The 20,245-nt window shown below is 39.3% G+C and overlaps 1 protein-coding gene across 1 annotated transcript; it reads right to left on the bottom strand.

The window, feature by feature from the left end:
• Positions 1-4,018: 4,018 nt before the first annotated feature.
• On the bottom strand, positions 4,019-18,800 carry cUnh11orf24 (chromosome Un C11orf24 homolog). The gene is made up of 4 exons (XM_084555541.1): positions 18,711-18,800; positions 9,959-10,030; positions 9,685-9,862; positions 4,019-7,346 (listed from the first exon to the last, which is right to left on the bottom strand). Exons 3-4 carry the CDS (start codon positions 9,854-9,856, stop codon positions 6,322-6,324), a joined length of 1,197 nt encoding a protein of 398 aa, XP_084411667.1. The 5' UTR covers positions 9,857-9,862; positions 9,959-10,030; positions 18,711-18,800; the 3' UTR covers positions 4,019-6,321.
• Positions 18,801-20,245: the final 1,445 nt, after the last annotated feature.

The following is a 20,245-nucleotide window of genomic DNA, read 5'->3' as shown; positions in this document are numbered from 1 at the left end:
GCAGTGTGTGGCAGCTCCTGAGCCAACCAGGACCCTGGAGCAGATAAGACAAGGGCTGAAACAAGATACATGATACATTTGCCTGAGACTAGACAAAACATCACCAGTTATTACATCAAGAACACAATTGGTTACAAAGTGCACCACATCCATCTGTTAGCTGGATCAGGTGGTGGTCAGACAAAGATAACTACCAAAACAAAGTTCCACCCTCACAGCCTCATTCACCACTAGGGGTGGTAAGACATTTTAGTGTTCACAGTGTAATTAGAATTGGCCCGTTTGAAATACTCCATTACGTGGACACAGTTAGAGCAAAGTGGAAGAGCTGGGATGGTAACTATTACGGTGCACATTATTGGGTAAAAATTAAATTGAACCAGCTACTTATATATGATGAGACACCTATATATGGGAATTGGGATAATGTGCTGAAGCAATTGCGGATTTGAATGTTCGCAGAACTATAGAGGGTTACAAGTTCCCTTGGTAAAGGTTTTACTGGGATACATGGTATAGGAAAGACTCGAACATTGTGAAGGGTTTAGCTTACTGTGTTTAACAGGGATTATAGAGGATGCTCTCCCAGGGGCATTTTGTGTTTGTGTGGATTAATCTCTCTTATTTTAGTTCCAGGTATTATGTGGGGAATGGAAGGCATAGAACCAGGGAGTCCAACCGGTCAGCCACCAGTACAAAATTTAACACTGGAAAAAGGGAATACCATAAGGCTGTGCAGAGTCCAGAGAGAAGTGGTGTCTGCATCGACTGATACGTGCTTGACCACATACGAAAGTAAGGTAGAAATTTGACATGATATGACCAAAGACATGACCTATCAGGTTGATTTGTGTAGGCGACATCTTTGATGACTGTTCAGAATAGGATAGCTTTGGATATGTTGCTGGCTGAAAAAGGGTGTGTATGTGCTATGTTTGGGGATCATTGTTGTACGTTCATTCTATAATACGGCTCCGGATGGATCGGTGACGAGGGCGTTAGAAGGACTGCGAGCATTGTCGGAGGAGATGGCTGAACACTCTAGAGTGGACAACCCTCTGTCCTCTCTATTGGAGAATTGGTTTGGCAAGTGGAGAAATCTGGTGGCCTCCGTGTTGGTATCTCTGGTTGTTGTGACAGGAATGTTAGTTATGTGTGGATGTTGTTGTATTCCCTGTATCAGATACCTTTGCCTCAGGCTGATTACCACCGCCATTGAGAAGCCTCCGCCACAATGCCAGATGGCGATCCTGGAGAGCCAAACAACAGCCCGCCTGAGTCTCGATCCGGACCTGGAAGAGGAGGAACAGGAGGCTGTGGTTGGCCTCTAGTGTTTAGAGGCCAAAAGGGGGAATTCTAGATATAAGTGTTGAAAATACCTTTGAAATTAATCAATTTAATAACACAGTGTGATAATTACTGTTACAAAATGTGTGGTAGTTAAAGGTGCAGTAGGAAGGATTGCGAAGATCCAGGACTTAGCCAAAAAAATTTGAACATCGACAACTTCTCAGTCCCTCCCCACTTTCCGCTAAAGCCCAAAACGGTCTCCCAAGCCCCTCCCCCCACAAGGGAGAGCTGTGCACGATAGAGCGCGTGCATATTGGCCCTGGAATACTGTGCACGAGCAGAGAACCGAGAGAGAGCGAGTAAACAAACTAGAATGGAACACACCGACGTAACAACAACAAAATAGTTTTTATAATACCCTTCGTTATTGCTAAATAATTTTAGGTCAAAATATTTAGCAATAGTCAACTTTAGGACAAAACCAAGGTTAGGATGTTTCTGAAAGTAGCCTACATCGGTGATGTTTGCCATCAGTAACAGTTAGAAGCATTCATTGTGGCATTTTATTCCACAGTTTAGATTTATCAATTTGCTATGTGGTAGATATATGACCGCTACCTGTTGATGTGGTTAGACGTTTGAGAGTGAAGCTGAGGCACAGGCCTCAGACGAGGATTACATCCCGGCTCCTTCTACACGTCCACGGCGAGGTCGAGGTGGTGGAGGGAGGGGAGGGCGCTATGAAATGCGTGTCCATGAGCAGTGATTGACACTGTGTTAGATACACCCCTGGGCTTGATTGGTGCATCTGAATGTGGAGCGTTGGATGTCTTGCAAATCGCGCTACAGGCTCTAGGTGGGGCCAGAGGAGCCGATTTTTTTTTTAAATGACCTGCTTTATGCAATTATACTTGAACATAGGGTCAGTTTCAGCAAATATGACAGAAAGTTAGTTTTATAAGACTTGCCTACTGCACCTTTAAGAGTGTGTTCTGCTTAATGTATCTTACTAACCACAGAATGTTCCAGGCCATGCAGAAACAGAAGAATGTCAGTAACAGATAAAGGCAGGGGATGTAGCAGGTCGAGATGACCCAACGCTAGATTAACCGCATGCCCATATAAGGGAAGATAGTGTGTTGTTTATCAAGGTTGTTGTGTGCAGGCACTCATTCGAGGAGATGGAGTGAGGATGGAGTCAGATGTCATGGGAGTGAGTGGCAGGTGAAGAGGAGTGACGGAGTCAGATTACGAGCCAACCAGAAGACGACACACCCAAATTCGCCTGGATCCTACGCAACTTTCTGTAGTAGTATATTAGAACTGGGTCAGGGAAAGATAGGTAGTCAGACTTCACGAACTGACACGACTTTGTTGATTGTCAGGGACAGGAAGATTTGGCCCAGAGCTCTGTGAGCTTATTTCTTTGTGTTGCTTTTAATAAATTACTCAAACTGAGAAGCGTGCAGCGTCGTCCATTAAACGAACGCATGGAGAAGAGGAACGAGGTCAAAAAGGGATTGTAAACCGTCTTCTCCAACACACGCAACGAGTTGCACCTCAGAGCAAAATCAACTCCTCCTAGCCTGTTCATCCAATTCTCACCAAATTTGGCATGCATCATTTATGGACAAAAAGGGTTATTAATTTGCAGGGTTACTGATTACAAAGGTAACGGCTAATTAATTTTTACAACGTGGTACAGTATTACTCCAAAGCTAATATTTTGTGTATATACCCAAACTTAATCAAAATTTATATCATTGATAATAATATGATTCTGTACAAGCACCACAACTTTTGGGACCCTTGGTCTCTATGGGGAGCTACACAAGCAACATTTCAATATCTCAAAAACTGCAATAGCTGACTTCATGAAATTTGGCATACACGAGCTGTGTATTGTGTAGACGCCCATCAAGATGTGTGACATTATGTCTACAGGGGGTGCTACAGGCGACACGGAAACATTTCATATAACTTTAAGGCCTGTAACTTTTGAAGTATCAGTTTTGTGTAATTGGGGCAGTAAGGGGCGCTACTACTACTACTACTACGTTTATATCTCACAAACCACCACAGTAAACTGCTTGAAATTTGATAATAATCATCTCTGGATGACTCCTTACAAGCCCACCAAGTGACATGTAAATATTTGAGTCCTATCTCCTACTCAGTTAGCAGACCCAGCTTTCCCCCAGTCACACTTGACCTTGTCAGGTCTTCTCCCACCTGCTTTAGCCTGTGACTCCCTCTAGTTGCAGACTGAGGCAATGCTGCCTGTGGAAGACTGCATACAAGCCCACCAAATTTCATCGCTTCTGACCCGCCTGACTCCCATTCAGTTGTCAGCCAAAGGATTCCTCCGCAGACACTTTGCCTCCTTTCAGACCGTATCCGAACCACTTATGCCTCTGTGTCCCACTCTGGGATAACTTCGCCACAGCATGGACCCCTTTATGATTGCTTGCGATCATCTAGTTGTTTTTTGCGTCACACTCATTCTGGGAAGTGGAGAGAGTCATCAACAAGTGGTCAAAAAAAGAAACAAGAAAACAGAAGAAAAGAGAAACCAAAATGTACTTTGTTCAAGATAACCGGAAAAAGATACACTTTTCTAAAAGTCACTGGAATAGGATCTCATTTTATTACAGTAAAGAAAACAAAAGGTTATATTCAAATTATCAGTGGTCTAGTTTACTCCCTGTAACAGGATAAAGATCTAGAGTACTCATGGTTATTGGATGAAGATCAAATTATAATAAATGTGTTTTCATGTGAAAAATGTGAAGCAGCTTTTAGTTTCCATAGTGTCCTTTATATACCAATCTAAAAATGTCTTCTTGAAAGAAATCTGAAGGAACAAGCTGAATGTCAAATTAACAAGACACTAACTTTGAAGACATGGAAAATGCATTTTACATACTGCAGAAAGACACATTAAGTTGAACATTGCTTTTTAATTCGAAATCACCATGTGCTGTATATCCTCTCAGAGCCGCATATGGTTCTTTACCATTGTGGAATACAGTTCATGTCATCCTTTCCACAGGTCAAAAATTGACAATGGCTTTACAATTCCCATGGCTTTTAACATGCAATACTGTGATTATCTGGCAAATTTTCATCTACCATGAACCCATCAAAGAACACAAATGTAATCTGCAAGGAAAGAAAAAGGGCTACATTCAGTCTATAGCATGAGTGCTAAATTCAGAGACTCAATTTGGTTTTTAATGAACTGCAAATATTTTGTAGCAGGACAGGATGATGTAAACTGTCTTGGTTAGTGGGCTAATAGGAGATCGGTCCACAATCCGTATATTGTTTATCATTGTAATAGACTGAACACTGGTTATGTGTTTCTCTCTTTGTGAAATGTAATTAAAACATTTAAACAACAACTAAACTTAACCCATCACCAAAGTTACTGCAACAACTGACAAATAAAAGGATTAATTACATTAATATATTTTAGATCACAGTTTTGATCTAAAAACTATGAAACATAATTATTAGTTTATTTTCCTAATACTAATCAATCTGATGGGCTACAGTATTTCACTCCAAATTATGAAATTTTTTTTAATAACTTTCCAATATTCCATTCCCACTACTTCAGCTGGAAATCTCAGTTTTGCAATTGAACTAGAGTGCACATTGGTATTCTATAACAGTACTAAAACATTCTACATTCATACGCATTCCATTTACACCAATATAATACTGCATAAGACACAATACTTTCCAGTACTGAGTTTATATTACTGTAAACTCCAATGTACGTCATCGTATTACTCTTTACAAGGACAGTTGTAAAAAGCATTTTCCTATGTGTGCTGTGTATGACGGTGTAGTAAAAATTAAACTTTTTATGAGAAAGCTCATAATAAGCATATACCCAACGGATTGAAATAGATGACTAATCAATGTATTCAAACTAGCTACATATTCAAAAATCACTTCATGAGCAAAAATATACAATTATTGAAATAAAGAAGATAGTATGGCCGTGTTTCTATAATTCACTGTAATACAAATAAATATGGAAACACTGCTGAATTTGCATCAATTAAAGCTAATGGAACATCATGTAATCAACTGAAATAATATATCTTTATTTGATATTGTTAAGAGATGTCCAGTTCAGACTAGATTAGTGCATAGACTGGAAGTACGTCTGTAAATAAACAACTTAAAAGATGATTGTAATAGCCTTTCTAGATGGATAAATCCAATACTTTTATTTGTCCCGTGGGCAGCTCTGTATTCTGTATACTCACAATACAACGCCACAGAAATCTGCCAATATATGTGCTATGCTCAATGTAGAAATTCTACATTTACAACGTGATGCATTTTACATGTGCAAAGTTAAGCGGTATGACTTACTAAGTCTGAGAGATTATTGACATTAGGGTTTAGGTTAATTGTTTTCTTTTTGTTTGTTTGTTTGTTTTTTTAAATGGGGAACAAGTAATGAAGTAATCCCTCAAAAATGACTGCCACAAGTTAAAAATTCTAATTATTTATGTGCAAAAATGCATTACACTGTGTTGAGATGCATTCAAATGAACTGAAATGAGTAGCTCATAAGAAATTTACTTTTTGAAAACATGAAAGGCATAACATTATTCTGAAAAGGGAAAATAACTTTTTTCAGCTCGACACCAAGAGAAAAGTCCACTGATTAAGTCATCTGTTGAGCTTTACAGGCATCCTGACAGTTCAACCCACCACCTAATCAGCTGATGAGCGGTGTGGAGGAGATTCTGTCATAGGCCAATAGCATAGACTACTTACTATCTTGCCTAATGTTGGCAATGGGATAAGCCACACAACTCACATTCAAATTATCCAAACCAGGAACCAGGCAAGAACAAAGCATGAAGTGGAACTGTAAATGAAAGAAACAAATCGGTGCCGATTCATCCTCACAACACCATTGTGACACTGTTCAGTTAATCTTCCATCCTATAGTCTCTGACTTCTTAAAAAGAAGTTGAAGGTTGTGTTTAAACTCTTCATCTCTCACACCCCAGAATCTGTATACATACCATTGATCAGATAGTCAACCTGCGTGTAGTCCTTTCTCCTGTAGCTCTCAAAGGCCTGTTTGATAAGCACAGCCACGGTGACCAATAAGAACAGCAGACCAAAGAGCAATACAGCTAGTAGAAATGAAGTGTCCACAAGCTGACTGGTCAATGCAGCCCCAGCCACTTCTACCACAGCAACCCTCGTTGCCGAGGCAAGATGCTTGGTGGAAGTAACAGTACTGGTGACAGTTTGGGAAGAAGCATTTGGGGTTAAAGAAGTGGTCTGAAAAGGTGGCATCCCAGTACTTAAGTGTTGCCTGGAACCTGATGTTGATGGTGACATGTTTAAACCTGTGTTTTCAGTAATGGCAATGTTTGTATCAGCCGTTTCCTTTACAGTTGTTTCAGAGTGGGAGGGTCCTGTTGTTGTTACAAAGGTTGGTGCAGTTCCTGGTGTTACTGTAGATGGTGGTTTTGTCGTGGATGTAGAAGCCACCAGTACACCGACTGTGCGTGCATCCAAAATAGGCTCTGCAGTGGTTGTTGTGCTAGTACCAGTGATAGTAATAGATCCAGTATTTGCAGAATGAGTGGGCAAGCCTGTGATGAGAGAAGGAAGAACTGATGCGGGCCAAGTGATCCTCTCTGGTGATGTATTTAATGTTGAGGCTGTGGATGAATGTAGTCCTGCTGCAGACTTTTTGGGCAGAATTGGGGATGCTACAGAGTTTCTTAATTTGTAGCTGGCAGTGGTATGGTTGATAGAAGACGATGAGTCAGGAGAGGACTGAACTTGTTGTGTGCCTTTTGAGGTCACTTTAAGTCGTACAGTATCTTTATTTTCTTTTTCTACAAAGGCAGGTTGGGTTGATATTACAGGAACTGAAAGCTTGTTGGAGAGTAGATCAGGGATAGAGGACCATCTCTGCTGTTGTGGGTTTGTCGTCTTCCCAGTGGAACTGATTGTTGAGAAATCCTCAGCTTTTGAGTCTTGGCTGACAGTATTATTATTATTACCTAAGAAACCACAAAACTCATGAATAACAAAGCTTCAAAATAGGAAAGAAAAACATCAGTTCCTTATACAACATATCATAACCAAATAAAAAAAAAAACAGATAGTGTCTATCAAATGGTATTCACCCCCTTGAATGTTTTCCCCTTTTAATGATTTTATAAACCCTCTTTACTGTCAAAGTGGAAACAAATTTCTACAGAATAATGTTAATTAATTAAAATACACAATGTAAAATAAGCTACTGCATAAATATTCACCCCCTTTAAAGTGACTTACACAATTCAACAGAAGTCCAGGCAATTGTTGCAAGAAGAGAAATCTAGATCACCTGAGTGGAGTGAATGTGTCTATAGTATAAAGACACCTGTGTCTGGAAGGTCCAGTCACTGATTAATCTGTATTCTTAGCTACAATTACACCAAGAGGAACAAAGAACACTGTAAACAACCCAGAGAAAGGGCTATTGAAAGTTTATCGAAGTGTCAGTGGATGGTTTCAAAAAGATGTCCAAGTCACTGAACATATCTTGGAAGGAATATGGTTCATGTTTAAATCTGCTTAGTGCAGGCTGGCTCACAAACTGTGACCGTGCAGAAAGAAAACTAGAGAGAAAGGCCACCAAGACACCTGTGACTACTTTGAAGGAATTAACAGGTCATGCACCTGAGATGGTAAAGATTCTGCACACAACTACTATTCTTTACTAGTCATAGCTTTAGGCCAGTGTAATAGAGACAACCACAGTTGAAAGAAGCTCTTATTAAATCTTTTGGGAGAGTCCAAAGTCAACTGTTCTTTGGTCTGAGGAGACCAAAATGGAGTATTGCGGCCATCAGACTACACATCATGTTTAGTGGGTACCAAACACTGCACAAAAACTCTAACACAGCATCACCAGCATTGTAGGATCATGCTTTAGGGGTGCTTGTTAGCAGAAAACCCTGGACAGCCTACAAGGGTAGATGGTAAAATTAATGCAGCAAATTATAGCGAAATCCTGGACAATCTGATTCAGTCTGCAAGAGAACTATGACTTGGAAGAAGATTTATTTCTCAGCAAGAAAATGATCCAGACAATATAATGAAAGCTTACAAAGAAATGGTTTTATGAGAAGGTGAATGGAGTGGCTGAGTCAAAGATCAGGGGCCTCATGTACGAAGGGTGCGTGCTCACAAAAATGTTCTGTACGTACTCGCTCACAGAAAAGTTCAGATGTATCAAGAGTCAAAGATCCGCGAAACTTGTACATGCCTCACGCCAACGTCATGGCTGGCGTATTCTGGCTTCTACGGTTGTTGATCCTTTGGCGACACTTAGAGGTAATGCTGGGAAACTGTCATAAATGTGAAAACAATTAGTTACACCGATCGGGACTGTGACGGCCGACAGTGAGCAGAGCCATGCCAGCCGGGTATATCAAATTCCCATACAATGCATCTGAACAGGTCAACATTAAAGCGAAATTTGCAGCAAGAGCCGGTTTTCCGAATGTAATCGGAGTTATCGACTGCACACACATTGCTATAAAAGCGCCATCACATGATGAATTTGTAAATGTCAACAGGAAACATTTTCATTTGATCAATGTACAGATCATGTGACGCGCAAATGCAATTAACCAACAGTGTGGTGCGTGGAGGACAGCTGTCAAAGAGTACATTTTTGTACAGCTCACTTTGGCATTCTCATGTTTTCATTTTCTGATCATGCAGGGAGGGGTATCTCAGGTGCAGGGTAAATTTAAATATAATTTGCATATTTTAAAGGGGGCGTGGAAAGGGAGGGGACAGGTACAATATGTGCACTCAAGTGGGATGTACAAAGGAAATATACTTCTTGATCTGAGCGCGCACCATGCTTTAGAAGGAAATCCACGCAAGTCCTTGTATATGAGGCCCCAGGGCAGTAAAAATCCGATGGAAAAACTGTGGCTGTGCTTAAGAACGTGCTTCTGCTTGAGCAGTTTTTGCAAAAGTAACAGAGTAAATTCCGGCAAGCAGATGTGCAAGACTGATTGAGACACAACTACATAGACTCAGTGCTGTGATTGTAGTTAAAGGTGCATCAACAAAATATTGCGTGGAAGAGGGGATTATATATAATGTATTATTAACCAATAGCATTATTTTGTAGAAATCTATTTTCACTTTAACAGTTGTTAATTAATTTCCAAATTAGCCCAATAATCACATTTCATTTTACACCAATGTCAACTGTTATGTACATAATTGCAGAGCATGCATTTATCCAATTCAAAGGAATGTAGTAGGGCAGAGTAGATTTTTAATATCAAAACATACTTCATTTGTTACATGAGAGAACTTGCACCTACTCACATCCAGTGGAGCAGTTAGCACCTGATGTGTTGACCTGGGTGAGGGGATTGGCCAGAAATGCTCGTTTCTTCGTGGGTACTGTGTAGGAGGAGTCAGTGAGGAGCAGTAGCAGGCAGAGGAGGTGCAGATACATCGATGGAGTCAGTTGGAGCATTGAGTAATACAGAGACATGGTGGGCTGAGAGGGATTGAGACAGACACACACAATCACACAGGACTAGAATAAATTCACTCAGCAAGTACAGTCAGGTTCACAAACTCAACTTGCGCATACAAAAGGTTGACGCGCCCCTGAACTGGAGGACGTAAACGAAGAGGAAGTCAAGTCAGCACCCACTTTCTGTACCTACACAAGACATCAACAACAGCACAAGTTAGTCTCAACTGTATCCATAACAGACAGGGAGCAGATCACATTTTGTTATAAATGAACTACTTTCCACACATTGACACATTGAATTTTGTAAGCAAAGATAGAGTAGTTTGTTGGATACTGTGGTTAATATGCTATAGCATTACAGTCCTTTAGGAAGAGGCTAAGAGCATTACTGATTATTTACTCGATAGCCTAATCTTTGACCTTGCTTGTGCCACGAAACAATGTCAAGATACATTTGAAGACACTTGGCAGGTTATGTCCAGTACACTGGGGTGTACTTATCATGGCAAGTTAAAAATAAATAAATAATTAAAAAATAGCAAAACCCAACTGTACAAGAGCGGGGAAGACATTTTATAAGCAATGTAAAAAAAGAGGAAAAAAAGACTAATTCAAAACCAAGAGACGTCTTTGAACTATAGTTTCCAGTACAAAGTTTGTGTACAGCAGTGTTTCTCAGTTATTTTCTGTCATGCCCCCCTAGGGAACAGAAATTTTTTCACGTTGCCCGGCAACTTGGTACAAGGCTAACAGTGCTTTTTCATTTACTGATGCAGCACTCACAAAATGACCGCCCTGTTGCCGATACCCTCTGTCAGCTCTGTACACCCATAGGTTCCTGTGTACTTCTTCTACTGGATTGAACAGGCAGCCTGTTGATTAGTTTGAACACTGCTGCCACTTAGTGACTGGAGGCTTGTTTATTGTTCAAGCATTAATAAAGACGCGAATACTGAAAGTTCCCCTGCCTCTTATGCCATGCCCCACTATTTGGGAAGTACTGGGCCCGTATTCCTAAAGATTCTGAGAATCCTCAGAGAGCTCCTAACTTAGCCTAAAAGTTCCTAGTTAGGAGTCTTAGCTTAGGAGTGATTTCAGAAAATTCTCAGAGAACTCTGAGCAAGGAATGGACAGAAACTCTTATCTTAGTGGGGAGGTGTGGTTGACCCTGTTGCTAGGTATGAGTCATCATTTTCAGAGGTGTGATTGGTTGATCCTAAAAGCTAGATAAAAACACACTGTTGGTGATAATTGGCCTAGAATGGACCGTCAAATCAATAGACGTAATAATAGAATCTAATCACTTATGAAGACTGTAATTATAAATAATATTTCACATACCTCGGCTATAACTTGTAAATATATATTCCCTGTAACTACTGTTTACTGTTTACATTTGCACTTTAGTCACTTTACTTATACAGTCTGTTTACATTCTCCATGGACACTTTGGATAGCCATAACATTTATGGCATAGTAACTTGTATATACTTTGTATTTTGTATTTTTTTTGCTCCTTAAAATGTCTGTACTTGCATGTTAAGCTGCTCACTTGTGCCTTAAATTGCCCCTCAGGGACAAAATCTGAATAAAAATAAATAAATAGTAAGCTATACTTTAAAATTTTCCTACAAAATGTGTGAAAACTCCCACTTGCACAGTATTCACATGCTGATGGTTATATTTATTTGCTTCCATTCATTTACCATGTTGGTCATTTTTCATCCATTTGGTATTAACGAGGGTAAAATGGCTCAGCTTTCATCAGTTTCTGTGATTGCTAACCGGCCTAGAAGAAGCAGTGTTGGTAGCCGTTCAAATCTTCCACAAACCGAACAGCAATGGAGAAGAAATGAAGTAGGAAACCCAACTGGACAGAGGAACGGTGTTGCTTCTGGCTGAACTGGTCAATGAGAATAAAAGTGTTTAGAGACGTAGATTCGTAGACTCTGAGGGGAAATTCTTAGAAAACATCATGATTCTAAGAATTTTCTTAGAATTTGGCCACTAGGAGCAACTCTTTGCGCTAAGAATCTTTAGGAATACTGCCCCTGGTGTACAGTATGCCCATATGCCCAGTTTTAGAAAATATGGTAGGAGTTATTTTAATGATCATTTGAGCTAAACGCAATTGTACTGAAAGCTACAAGGCCTCTGAAAAACTATACTGGAAATTTGTAGGACTGAAAGAGGAATTCATTAAAAATATCATTCAAACCTCATGACATACTGCATTTGCTTTTTACAATAAATTATAAAATAAATAATTGAGAAGACAAGAGTTTGGCTCAAACATGTTTTTTTATTGTTTTTACTGACAAGTGATAGCGTGTCCAAATGTGAGAAATGACGGCCATCTTGTGTCACACCAATGCAAGTCTGAGTAAACACTCTGGAGGCAGCAGTAGCATTCATGTTTATTTTATCTAAAAGCCCTCAAACCTGACCTTAGAGGAATAGAATGAAATCCAGTATGACTTTTATTTTTCTGCATGTTCAGTTTGTTGAGCCTGGAGCTTCTTATCCGCAATGTTAATGTAAACAGGAAATAAACATGCCGATCAACTATGATTATTTTATGTTTCACTTCCAGATGATGTAGTCACAACTAAATTAGGATTTAAGCCTTATATGAAAAAAAAGAGATTATATTGTTATTTGCTTTTCTAAATAAGATGACATTTATATTTGTATATTTTCTGATGATAGTCATTATCAAGTAGTATTATTAATCAAGTAGTCATAGAGCCATTTAATGTCAACAGGAAGTTATTCTCTTTCACAAAACATTCTAACATTTTGCACAACTCTATAACAGACATGGCAGGGAAGATAGCTTACATTTTATGCATTTATCTTAATTCATCATTGCTGAATTATTTATGTCCTATTTGTTGATATGGCAATGCATATCTACAAGGGATGGTTTAGCCTCAAATTCTGATAAAAATCAAGTCTGGTAACTCGCCATTTAGATTTCATTAAGGGACATGATTAAACTGATTCAAAGAAAAAAATGCTTGGTTCTACAACTAATCAGAGCAACAAATTATGTAATCTATGCTTCTGGAAAAAGTTTAATTAAATAAAATAGTTCAGAACACTGAAATATTGTGTAGGGATATTTTCACTTCTACTCAAACGAGACTGGTATCCCTTGGCAAAATAGCTGAGCATTAATATTTGATGTGTTATCTGTATTATACGATTTGCTTGTACTTTCAGTTGACATTTACAGTCAGCAAAAAAGTGTAACTAATAGAAATTATTGGAATGTGTCCCATAACTTTTTGTAGAACTTTAAGAACTTAAAGCACCCAATTTGCACATTTGGAGAGAGTACCTATTAATGACATTAATAGTGTAGGGGAACCAGTCGTCCTCTAAATTCCCCCCCTCTCTGGAATTTAAATTTACGAAGTTGTTTTGCAGAAGAACTCTTCTAACAGATCAACCTTTTACACCTTAGCCATAAAGGTGCCATGTCTAAACACTGAACAGACCCATGCTATCGGAACTCCCTGATGCTGAGGACGCCATCTGAGCCAAAAAGACAGATTTACACTTCTTGTGGAATTTCCCACTCTTGTTTCTGGACTAATTAGTTCTGAATCGAAAGAACATCAACACGATGTCAGGAACTACAAAGATTGAATTAAGTGACTCTTCTGGACAAAGTCTAGAAACCTTAATGTGATGTTCAATTATGTTTTAAACTTGTGATGTACTAATTTCCCTTTTCAGAGACAAATGCAAACATACCATTTTAACAGGTTTTGCTCCCCCCTCTCCGAGAATGACCAAGAGAGTGGAACACAGATAAGAACGTTGTAAATAACTTTCTTTCCCCAGAACCAGACTCTGATCTGCATTTTCCTCTAAAAAGAGCCTAAGTTTGATAATATGACTATTGAAAATGTAATAACCTGGTAAGTTATATATTATTGTTCAGGAAGTGCTTACGATCACAATGAGACGATTTTGATCCTTGTACGATAAAGCTAGCCCAAATTCACATAATTTGTCACAGTAAGGATGGATCAACATTGCCATCAAGTGGCTATCTTTAAAAGTATTTTCTCTCTTTTAATTGTTGAAGTTAAAGAATGTAGAACCTTAGATATGTTCTAGTAGCTATTAGTTGAAATCATAACTGTTGGAATTGTTATTTTAGAAACCTCAACCTTTTATTATTAGCAAATGTCAATGTAAAGAGAACTTGAGTTTATTAATTTATTGATGCTTTTGAGTTACTTTGATGTGGTCATTCTGATACGTCATCTTGTCATGTTGTAATGTTGAGTGTTGTCACATACGAAAAACATTGCTAACGAGTCATGATGAGTGATGGAATGATTAAATTTAGTAATATAAAATAGGTTAAGAAGATCAGGCAATAAGACATCTCGAAACAAAGAACGAGGCGTTCTCTTCTCTTTCCGCGCGAAGATTCTGGAAACCCGATCCAAACACGCCCTGAATAATTAACTCATAAAACCAGAGAGACGCTCACTTTTCTCCGCTCTTTCTCCGCTCTTTCCGCCGCTCTTTCTCCGGACTTATATACTTTCAGACTTCTTTGCACTTTCTCCGGACTTTTGCACTTTCCACTTTCCATTCACGTTTTACTTTTATTTTAGTCGTCTTCTTTACGTACTGAGTCACGTTTATACTTAGTAACTTTAAGAACAACTTGAAAATTGACAATCCGGTCCTTTTCAAGCTCTGTTTGTTTCTCGTCGGATGTTTTTCCAGGCGTACGATTTTTATAGTGACTTAAATATTTTTCTAGTTTTATTCATTTTTATACTCTACGAACCGAAGTACTAACCAACATCGTTTATAAGTTAGCCAGCGTAGTCAGCTGGGATATCAGAGAAAGACCCAATCTCTTCGACGGATCAAAAAAAATCAAGAAGCTGTTGCCATAGCAACGACATCAAGAAGACGTGACGATCCGACTTCTTTCTTCAAACACAAAGACATTGCCAAGTGTCATCTGCCTTTGACTGAACACCTACAGCGCTCTCAAGCAAAGCTGGGTGTTGGAGTTGCAGACCAAGCAACAAGTCCTGTCTACCGGTCCCAGAGAGACCTGCATCAGCTGTGCCGCTTCGTCACTAACCACCTCGTCACACCGACGCTCCGCCATCATCTCGTCACACCGACGCTCCGCCATCACCGACGCCGAGAAGACTCTAAGGAAAAGTAGGCTTGAATCGTTCCTACCGCTTAAGATAAAGAGTTGGTGTCACTACTTTGAAACTCCCTACTAACATCTTTTAGAGAAGATTGATTAGATTAGATATCAAATCTATTCCCTTTAGTTTAGGACTTAAACATCTCCATCTCTCATCATCGCTCCCGAAATTAACTATTTCAGACCTTATTATATTCGTTCATTTGATTACACTCCTATATTCTATTAGTCCCTCATTTATTCATAGTTGTCACTTTATTAAATAAATATTTATTCACACTTAAGAAGTTGTTTGTGATGTTGTTTTACGGCAGAGAATGACTGGTACAAATTGTAGTAAAGGATTCACTCCTTCAGATATGCAAATTATTTAATTGAGACTGATAAATTGATTTAAACCGTGTTCTTCCTACGATAACAGGAGGTGGTGCCCTAACGAGACATTTAAAAGGTGTAGACTACCCTACAATAGGTACTCTAACGTGACAGTTGAAGCTCAAAACAATGCATTGCTATTGTTACTCGTGTTATTTCAGAAACATGAGCAGTGCTGTGTGTTTTGTGATGGGGAGTGCGTGCCACAATGTGACTTAAAAAAAAAGCGGGCTAAAAGTGCTGGAACATTAAGTAGCAGTGAGGTTTCTCTCATTCATAGAAAGCATACTTACGTAATAATTTACTTATTTATATTCACCCTTAATGTCTATTTTAGAAACTCGCACAAAGATCATACTATAACTCTAACCTTGGAAGCACAGCACTCTACTGCATACAGCACACTGTAAGACTGTGAAAAAGTAATTTTAAGCTAATAACGGTAGCCTAAAAATGTAATAAAGTCACTAGTTGAGGAAATTTCCAACATAATTCCATGTGGCTAATTTCTATAAATAAACATGGACATGAACCGACAACTAGCCAACACCAATTTTACGATCAAACATAGTCTACTCATATTTAAATATTTTAATATCCTGTAGTCTGCATTCATTTATGAGCTTATCCAACAAAGGTTCAAAAAAAGGCAACTGGACTTGTAGAGTTTTTTGAGAATACGTTTCACCACTCATCCGAGTAGCTTCTTCAGTTCTAGGGGACTGGTGGGAAGTCTGAGGTTTAAATAGGAACTCCTCCTGAAAAAACTTGCTTGTATTCTAATAACCAGAAACTGGTGCAGCTAATTTCCATTAACGACTGGGTACTTACCTGTTGTTGAGGGGGGACTGTTTTGTCCCCCTCCTCTCCCTATGAATGGTGCTCTAACGACTCTTGTCCATCAGGGGCTCCAGTGTCAAGGTGTGAATGAGATTGAAACTTCTTGGGGACGGAAGTTAGTAAATCTCAGTCCACCTCCTCTGTTTAGTGAAGGTTTTTCCAGTCTGACAGAGATGGCTTCCTTTACTCCTCTTTCAAACCATCGGCGTTCTCTGGCTAAGATTTGGACGTTGTTATCTTCAAAGGAGTGTCCTTTGTCCTTCAGGTGTACGTGGACCGCTGAATCGTTTCCTGATGAGCTGGCTCTCCTGTGCTGGTACATGCATTCATGGATGGGTTGTTTGGTTTCCCCAGTGTATAAATCTGTACACTCTTCACTGCATTGAACAGCGTACACCACATTACTCTGTTTTTGCCTGGGTGTTTTGTCTTTTGGGTGGACCAGTCTTTGCCTAAGTGTATTTCCTGGTTTGAAATAAACTGGAATACAGTGATTTCTGAAAATTCTCCTGAGTTTCTCAGACACTCCAGCCACGCAGGGGATGACGATGTTTTTCCTTTTGTTGTTCTCCTCCTCTCTGTCCTTTTTGGGGTATCTTTTTGAGCCTTTTACAAAGGCCCAGCTGGGATATGCACATGTCTTAAGTGCTCGTTTAATGTATTTTTGCTCCTTCTCCTTGCCATCCAATCTTGTGGGTACAGGAGGAGTTCCTATTTAAACCTCAGACTTCCCACCAGTTCCCTAGAACTGAAGAAGCTACTCGGATGAGTGGTGAAACATCTTCTCAAAAAACTCTACAAGTCCAGTTGCCTTTTTTGAACATTTGTTGGATATACCATGACCTGGATGACTGAGAACCTTCACAGACAGATTTATGAGCTTAGTTAATAACTGCTCCAATGACAAAGATACTAAAATGTTCTCTCTACTAAAATATATAGATGAATAGATTTGCCTTTTCTAGCAGTCAATCATCCAGAATACAGCAAAATGAATGAGCCAAAACTTCTGAATTGGAAGTCAGTTAAGTAGATGGTCATTCTATGTGGCCCAAGACAGACAGGTCCTGTTCATACCTGGCATTACCCAAGACTCTTTTAGGACACATTTGAGATTTGATCACTCAGGTACTCAGGTAAATCCAAAAACACCTATAACTTTGTTTGTTTTGTGTTTTTATTTTCAGTTATTATTTTATTGTACAGTCTCCTTTTACTATTAACCTTAATTTGATGATCTCCCCCAACCTATCTTTACACATCCTCAACTTTGCCAAAAGTTTCAGCGTCTGTGTTTGATGTGCACTCACTTGCCAGTTTATTAGGGACACTCTAATATAACAATCCAGCTAATGTTAAGTGGAAGATGAAACAGCATAAAATAGATGGATGATCATTTTCGAGAATGTAGTTTGTGGTGCGGTTAAAGTTAACTGAATTACACACTATAGTGTTATTTAAAAATAATAAGAAGAAAGTGTGTTGGCAAGCGTGTCGGTACGACACAATCCGATTCAATAGCAGTAATAATAGTACTACAAACTGCAGCCCCCAATATGGAAATACAGTTTAATCAACAGCTCTCTCAGTTATCTGAATACTAAAAGCTCTATGAAGCTGCCTGTGCCACAGGAACTGGCAAGTTAAGCATTCAGGACTGACTGTTAGGAGTTGTCTACTTAATAAGACACGCCAATGCCCCAACTAGGAGGCATTTTCATTGAGTTTGTGCAAGACGCCTTCCATAGCAACCTGCCCTAAATGTAAACAGGAAGCCGTCAAAGGTCATTAGGAAAGCCTACGTGGAAGTAGGTAGGGGAAGACACGCTGTCAGTTACACTATGACGTTGCCTCCAGCAGGGATTCATTTAAATATCAAACAATGAATAAAGCTATTTCGAGAGAGAGTGTTTTCATTTTACTTATCAAGCCAACTCTTTCTTCACATCCACCGCAACTCTAAAGTAGCGAGTGCTGCGTAAAAAAGAAGCTATGAGTTTACGTTTTTAGATAAACTCATAGCTTCTTTTTCACGTACGTGGCCTTGGGTCGGACCAAATCAACAAATAATCAACGGTATCACATTAAAGATAGCACTGGACCAAGTTGTAAAGATGTACATTTGAAAGTCACTAACGTTAACGTGTAGCCTAATCCCAAAGTTTTGCTCACATTCAACTAGCAGACAGACGGAAACGATGTAAATAGTTCAAACAGCATAAGTTAGTTGCGAATGACCAAACTGTGTATTAGCTATATAACACGCCACCGGACAGGATGGTATGATTTAAGACAAACGTTAAATGATAAAGGCATCTTCCCTTCGGCAGATAGGACAGTTAAGTCCAACATTTTAGTTTGGCTAATGCCAACAAGCCATTTACTTAGCGTTGGGTTGTCTAAATAAACGCCACATGTTCAGCGACAGTCAGCATGATTCGGAAGTCTTACCAGTGATATGCTGTGAAGCTTGTAAGGTGCTGCTACTGCAGCTGCTATTGCTGTTGCTTTTGCTTCTTCCTCCTCCTCCCATTCTTCTTCTTCTTCTTCTGGTTTTAAACATCTTTTTTTTTTTTTTTTTTTTTTTTATTGTGGACAGTTTTAGCGCTACTAGGTGCATTACTGCCCTCCGCAGGATACAATTATTTAATACGACCCACTGCAGATTTTTCTGTTCTGTACTGCTTGTAGCCCTACACAGGGGCGTAGCACCAAATTCTGGGCCCTGTACACTCTTATTGTCAGTGGGCCCCTATCCATGCCAGTGCACAAAGCGGGTGAGCAAAACAAAATTTGGGGCATTTATTTGTAAATAACAAGCATAAGTAGGGTTTTAAGCTAAAATCAGATCAGATTATATTGATGACTGGTTCTTTCATTCACCACCTGAATTGATGCATTTGGCCTATTTGTGCTCACACATCTATAAACATTAGGCTACATCTGGTTTGTGTACTAACATTTTGATCCATGACATATTTTGATTTACAAACATTTATTGTTGAACAGGAACCAACAACTCTACACAGGGAATCAAATCAAATAAACTATTTCGTTTTTCAATAAAATTGTTCTTCAGCTTGCAGAAAAAGAAATAAAGCCTTGCTAAGGCTCTACACAAGGTGTAAGGATGTAATTTACATCCCAGTAAATGCCCACTGACAGGTCTTTTTGTTTGCAAAGTCACTGATAAGATTTATGAAACTGGTTAATGTTGACAACTAACGTTAGCTGGCCCCATAATCGTCTTTACTTGTAACAGCAAGCAACCTGGTTGGCAAACTGTAGCATACAAACATCGCATCGGCAACTGACAAATTGCATGCTGTCCGGACTACGACAACGTTAACGTTAATTGGATGCAGTTACACAACAAGTAAACTCGGTTCACCTTTCGGAAAGAAAGATGTTAACAGTTGCTTTCCCTCATTCTGCCTTATTTCTTTTTCTTCCCGCTCTTTCTTTTTCTGGTACCCCGATTTGTGTTTTTTGGACGGCATGATGACAGCTAGCCTCCAGGTCATTCAATCTGGACTCACTGACGTGCTTGTCGCTGGCCGCTGTCTATGGACGAACTAAACCATTTTGCGAATGTCCAGTCTTGGGGGGGCTGTGACACAAAGTTCATTCTCTCAGTTGATGTTATCAATATATTTGAAATACATTATGACACCAATTAATTGCAGGGCCCAATTCATTAAAAAAATAGATAAATAAATAAATAAACAAATAAAAATAAAAATTCAGGATTTTCATGGGCCCTCTCCCTACTCGGGCTCCCAGGTCCCAGGTCCCCTTTTCCCCCCACACCCATGGCCCTACATCATGCAGAAACTGTAAATTCGTTTTCCCAGATCTCAAAAAGATTTAACAAAAAAAGAACAAAACATCTAGAGCATCGCTGCTAGAGCAGGGGTCTCAGTTCTAAGAAAGACAAACCACCACCTATGGTCAATTTAGAATCACCAAATAACTAGCCTGTCTTG

The sequence above is a fragment of the Chelon labrosus genome (assembly GCF_963514085.1).
Source record: "Chelon labrosus genome assembly, chromosome: 11".
NCBI lineage: Eukaryota > Metazoa > Chordata > Actinopteri > Mugiliformes > Mugilidae > Chelon > Chelon labrosus.
This window is presented reverse-complemented; position numbering and strand designations above follow the sequence as displayed.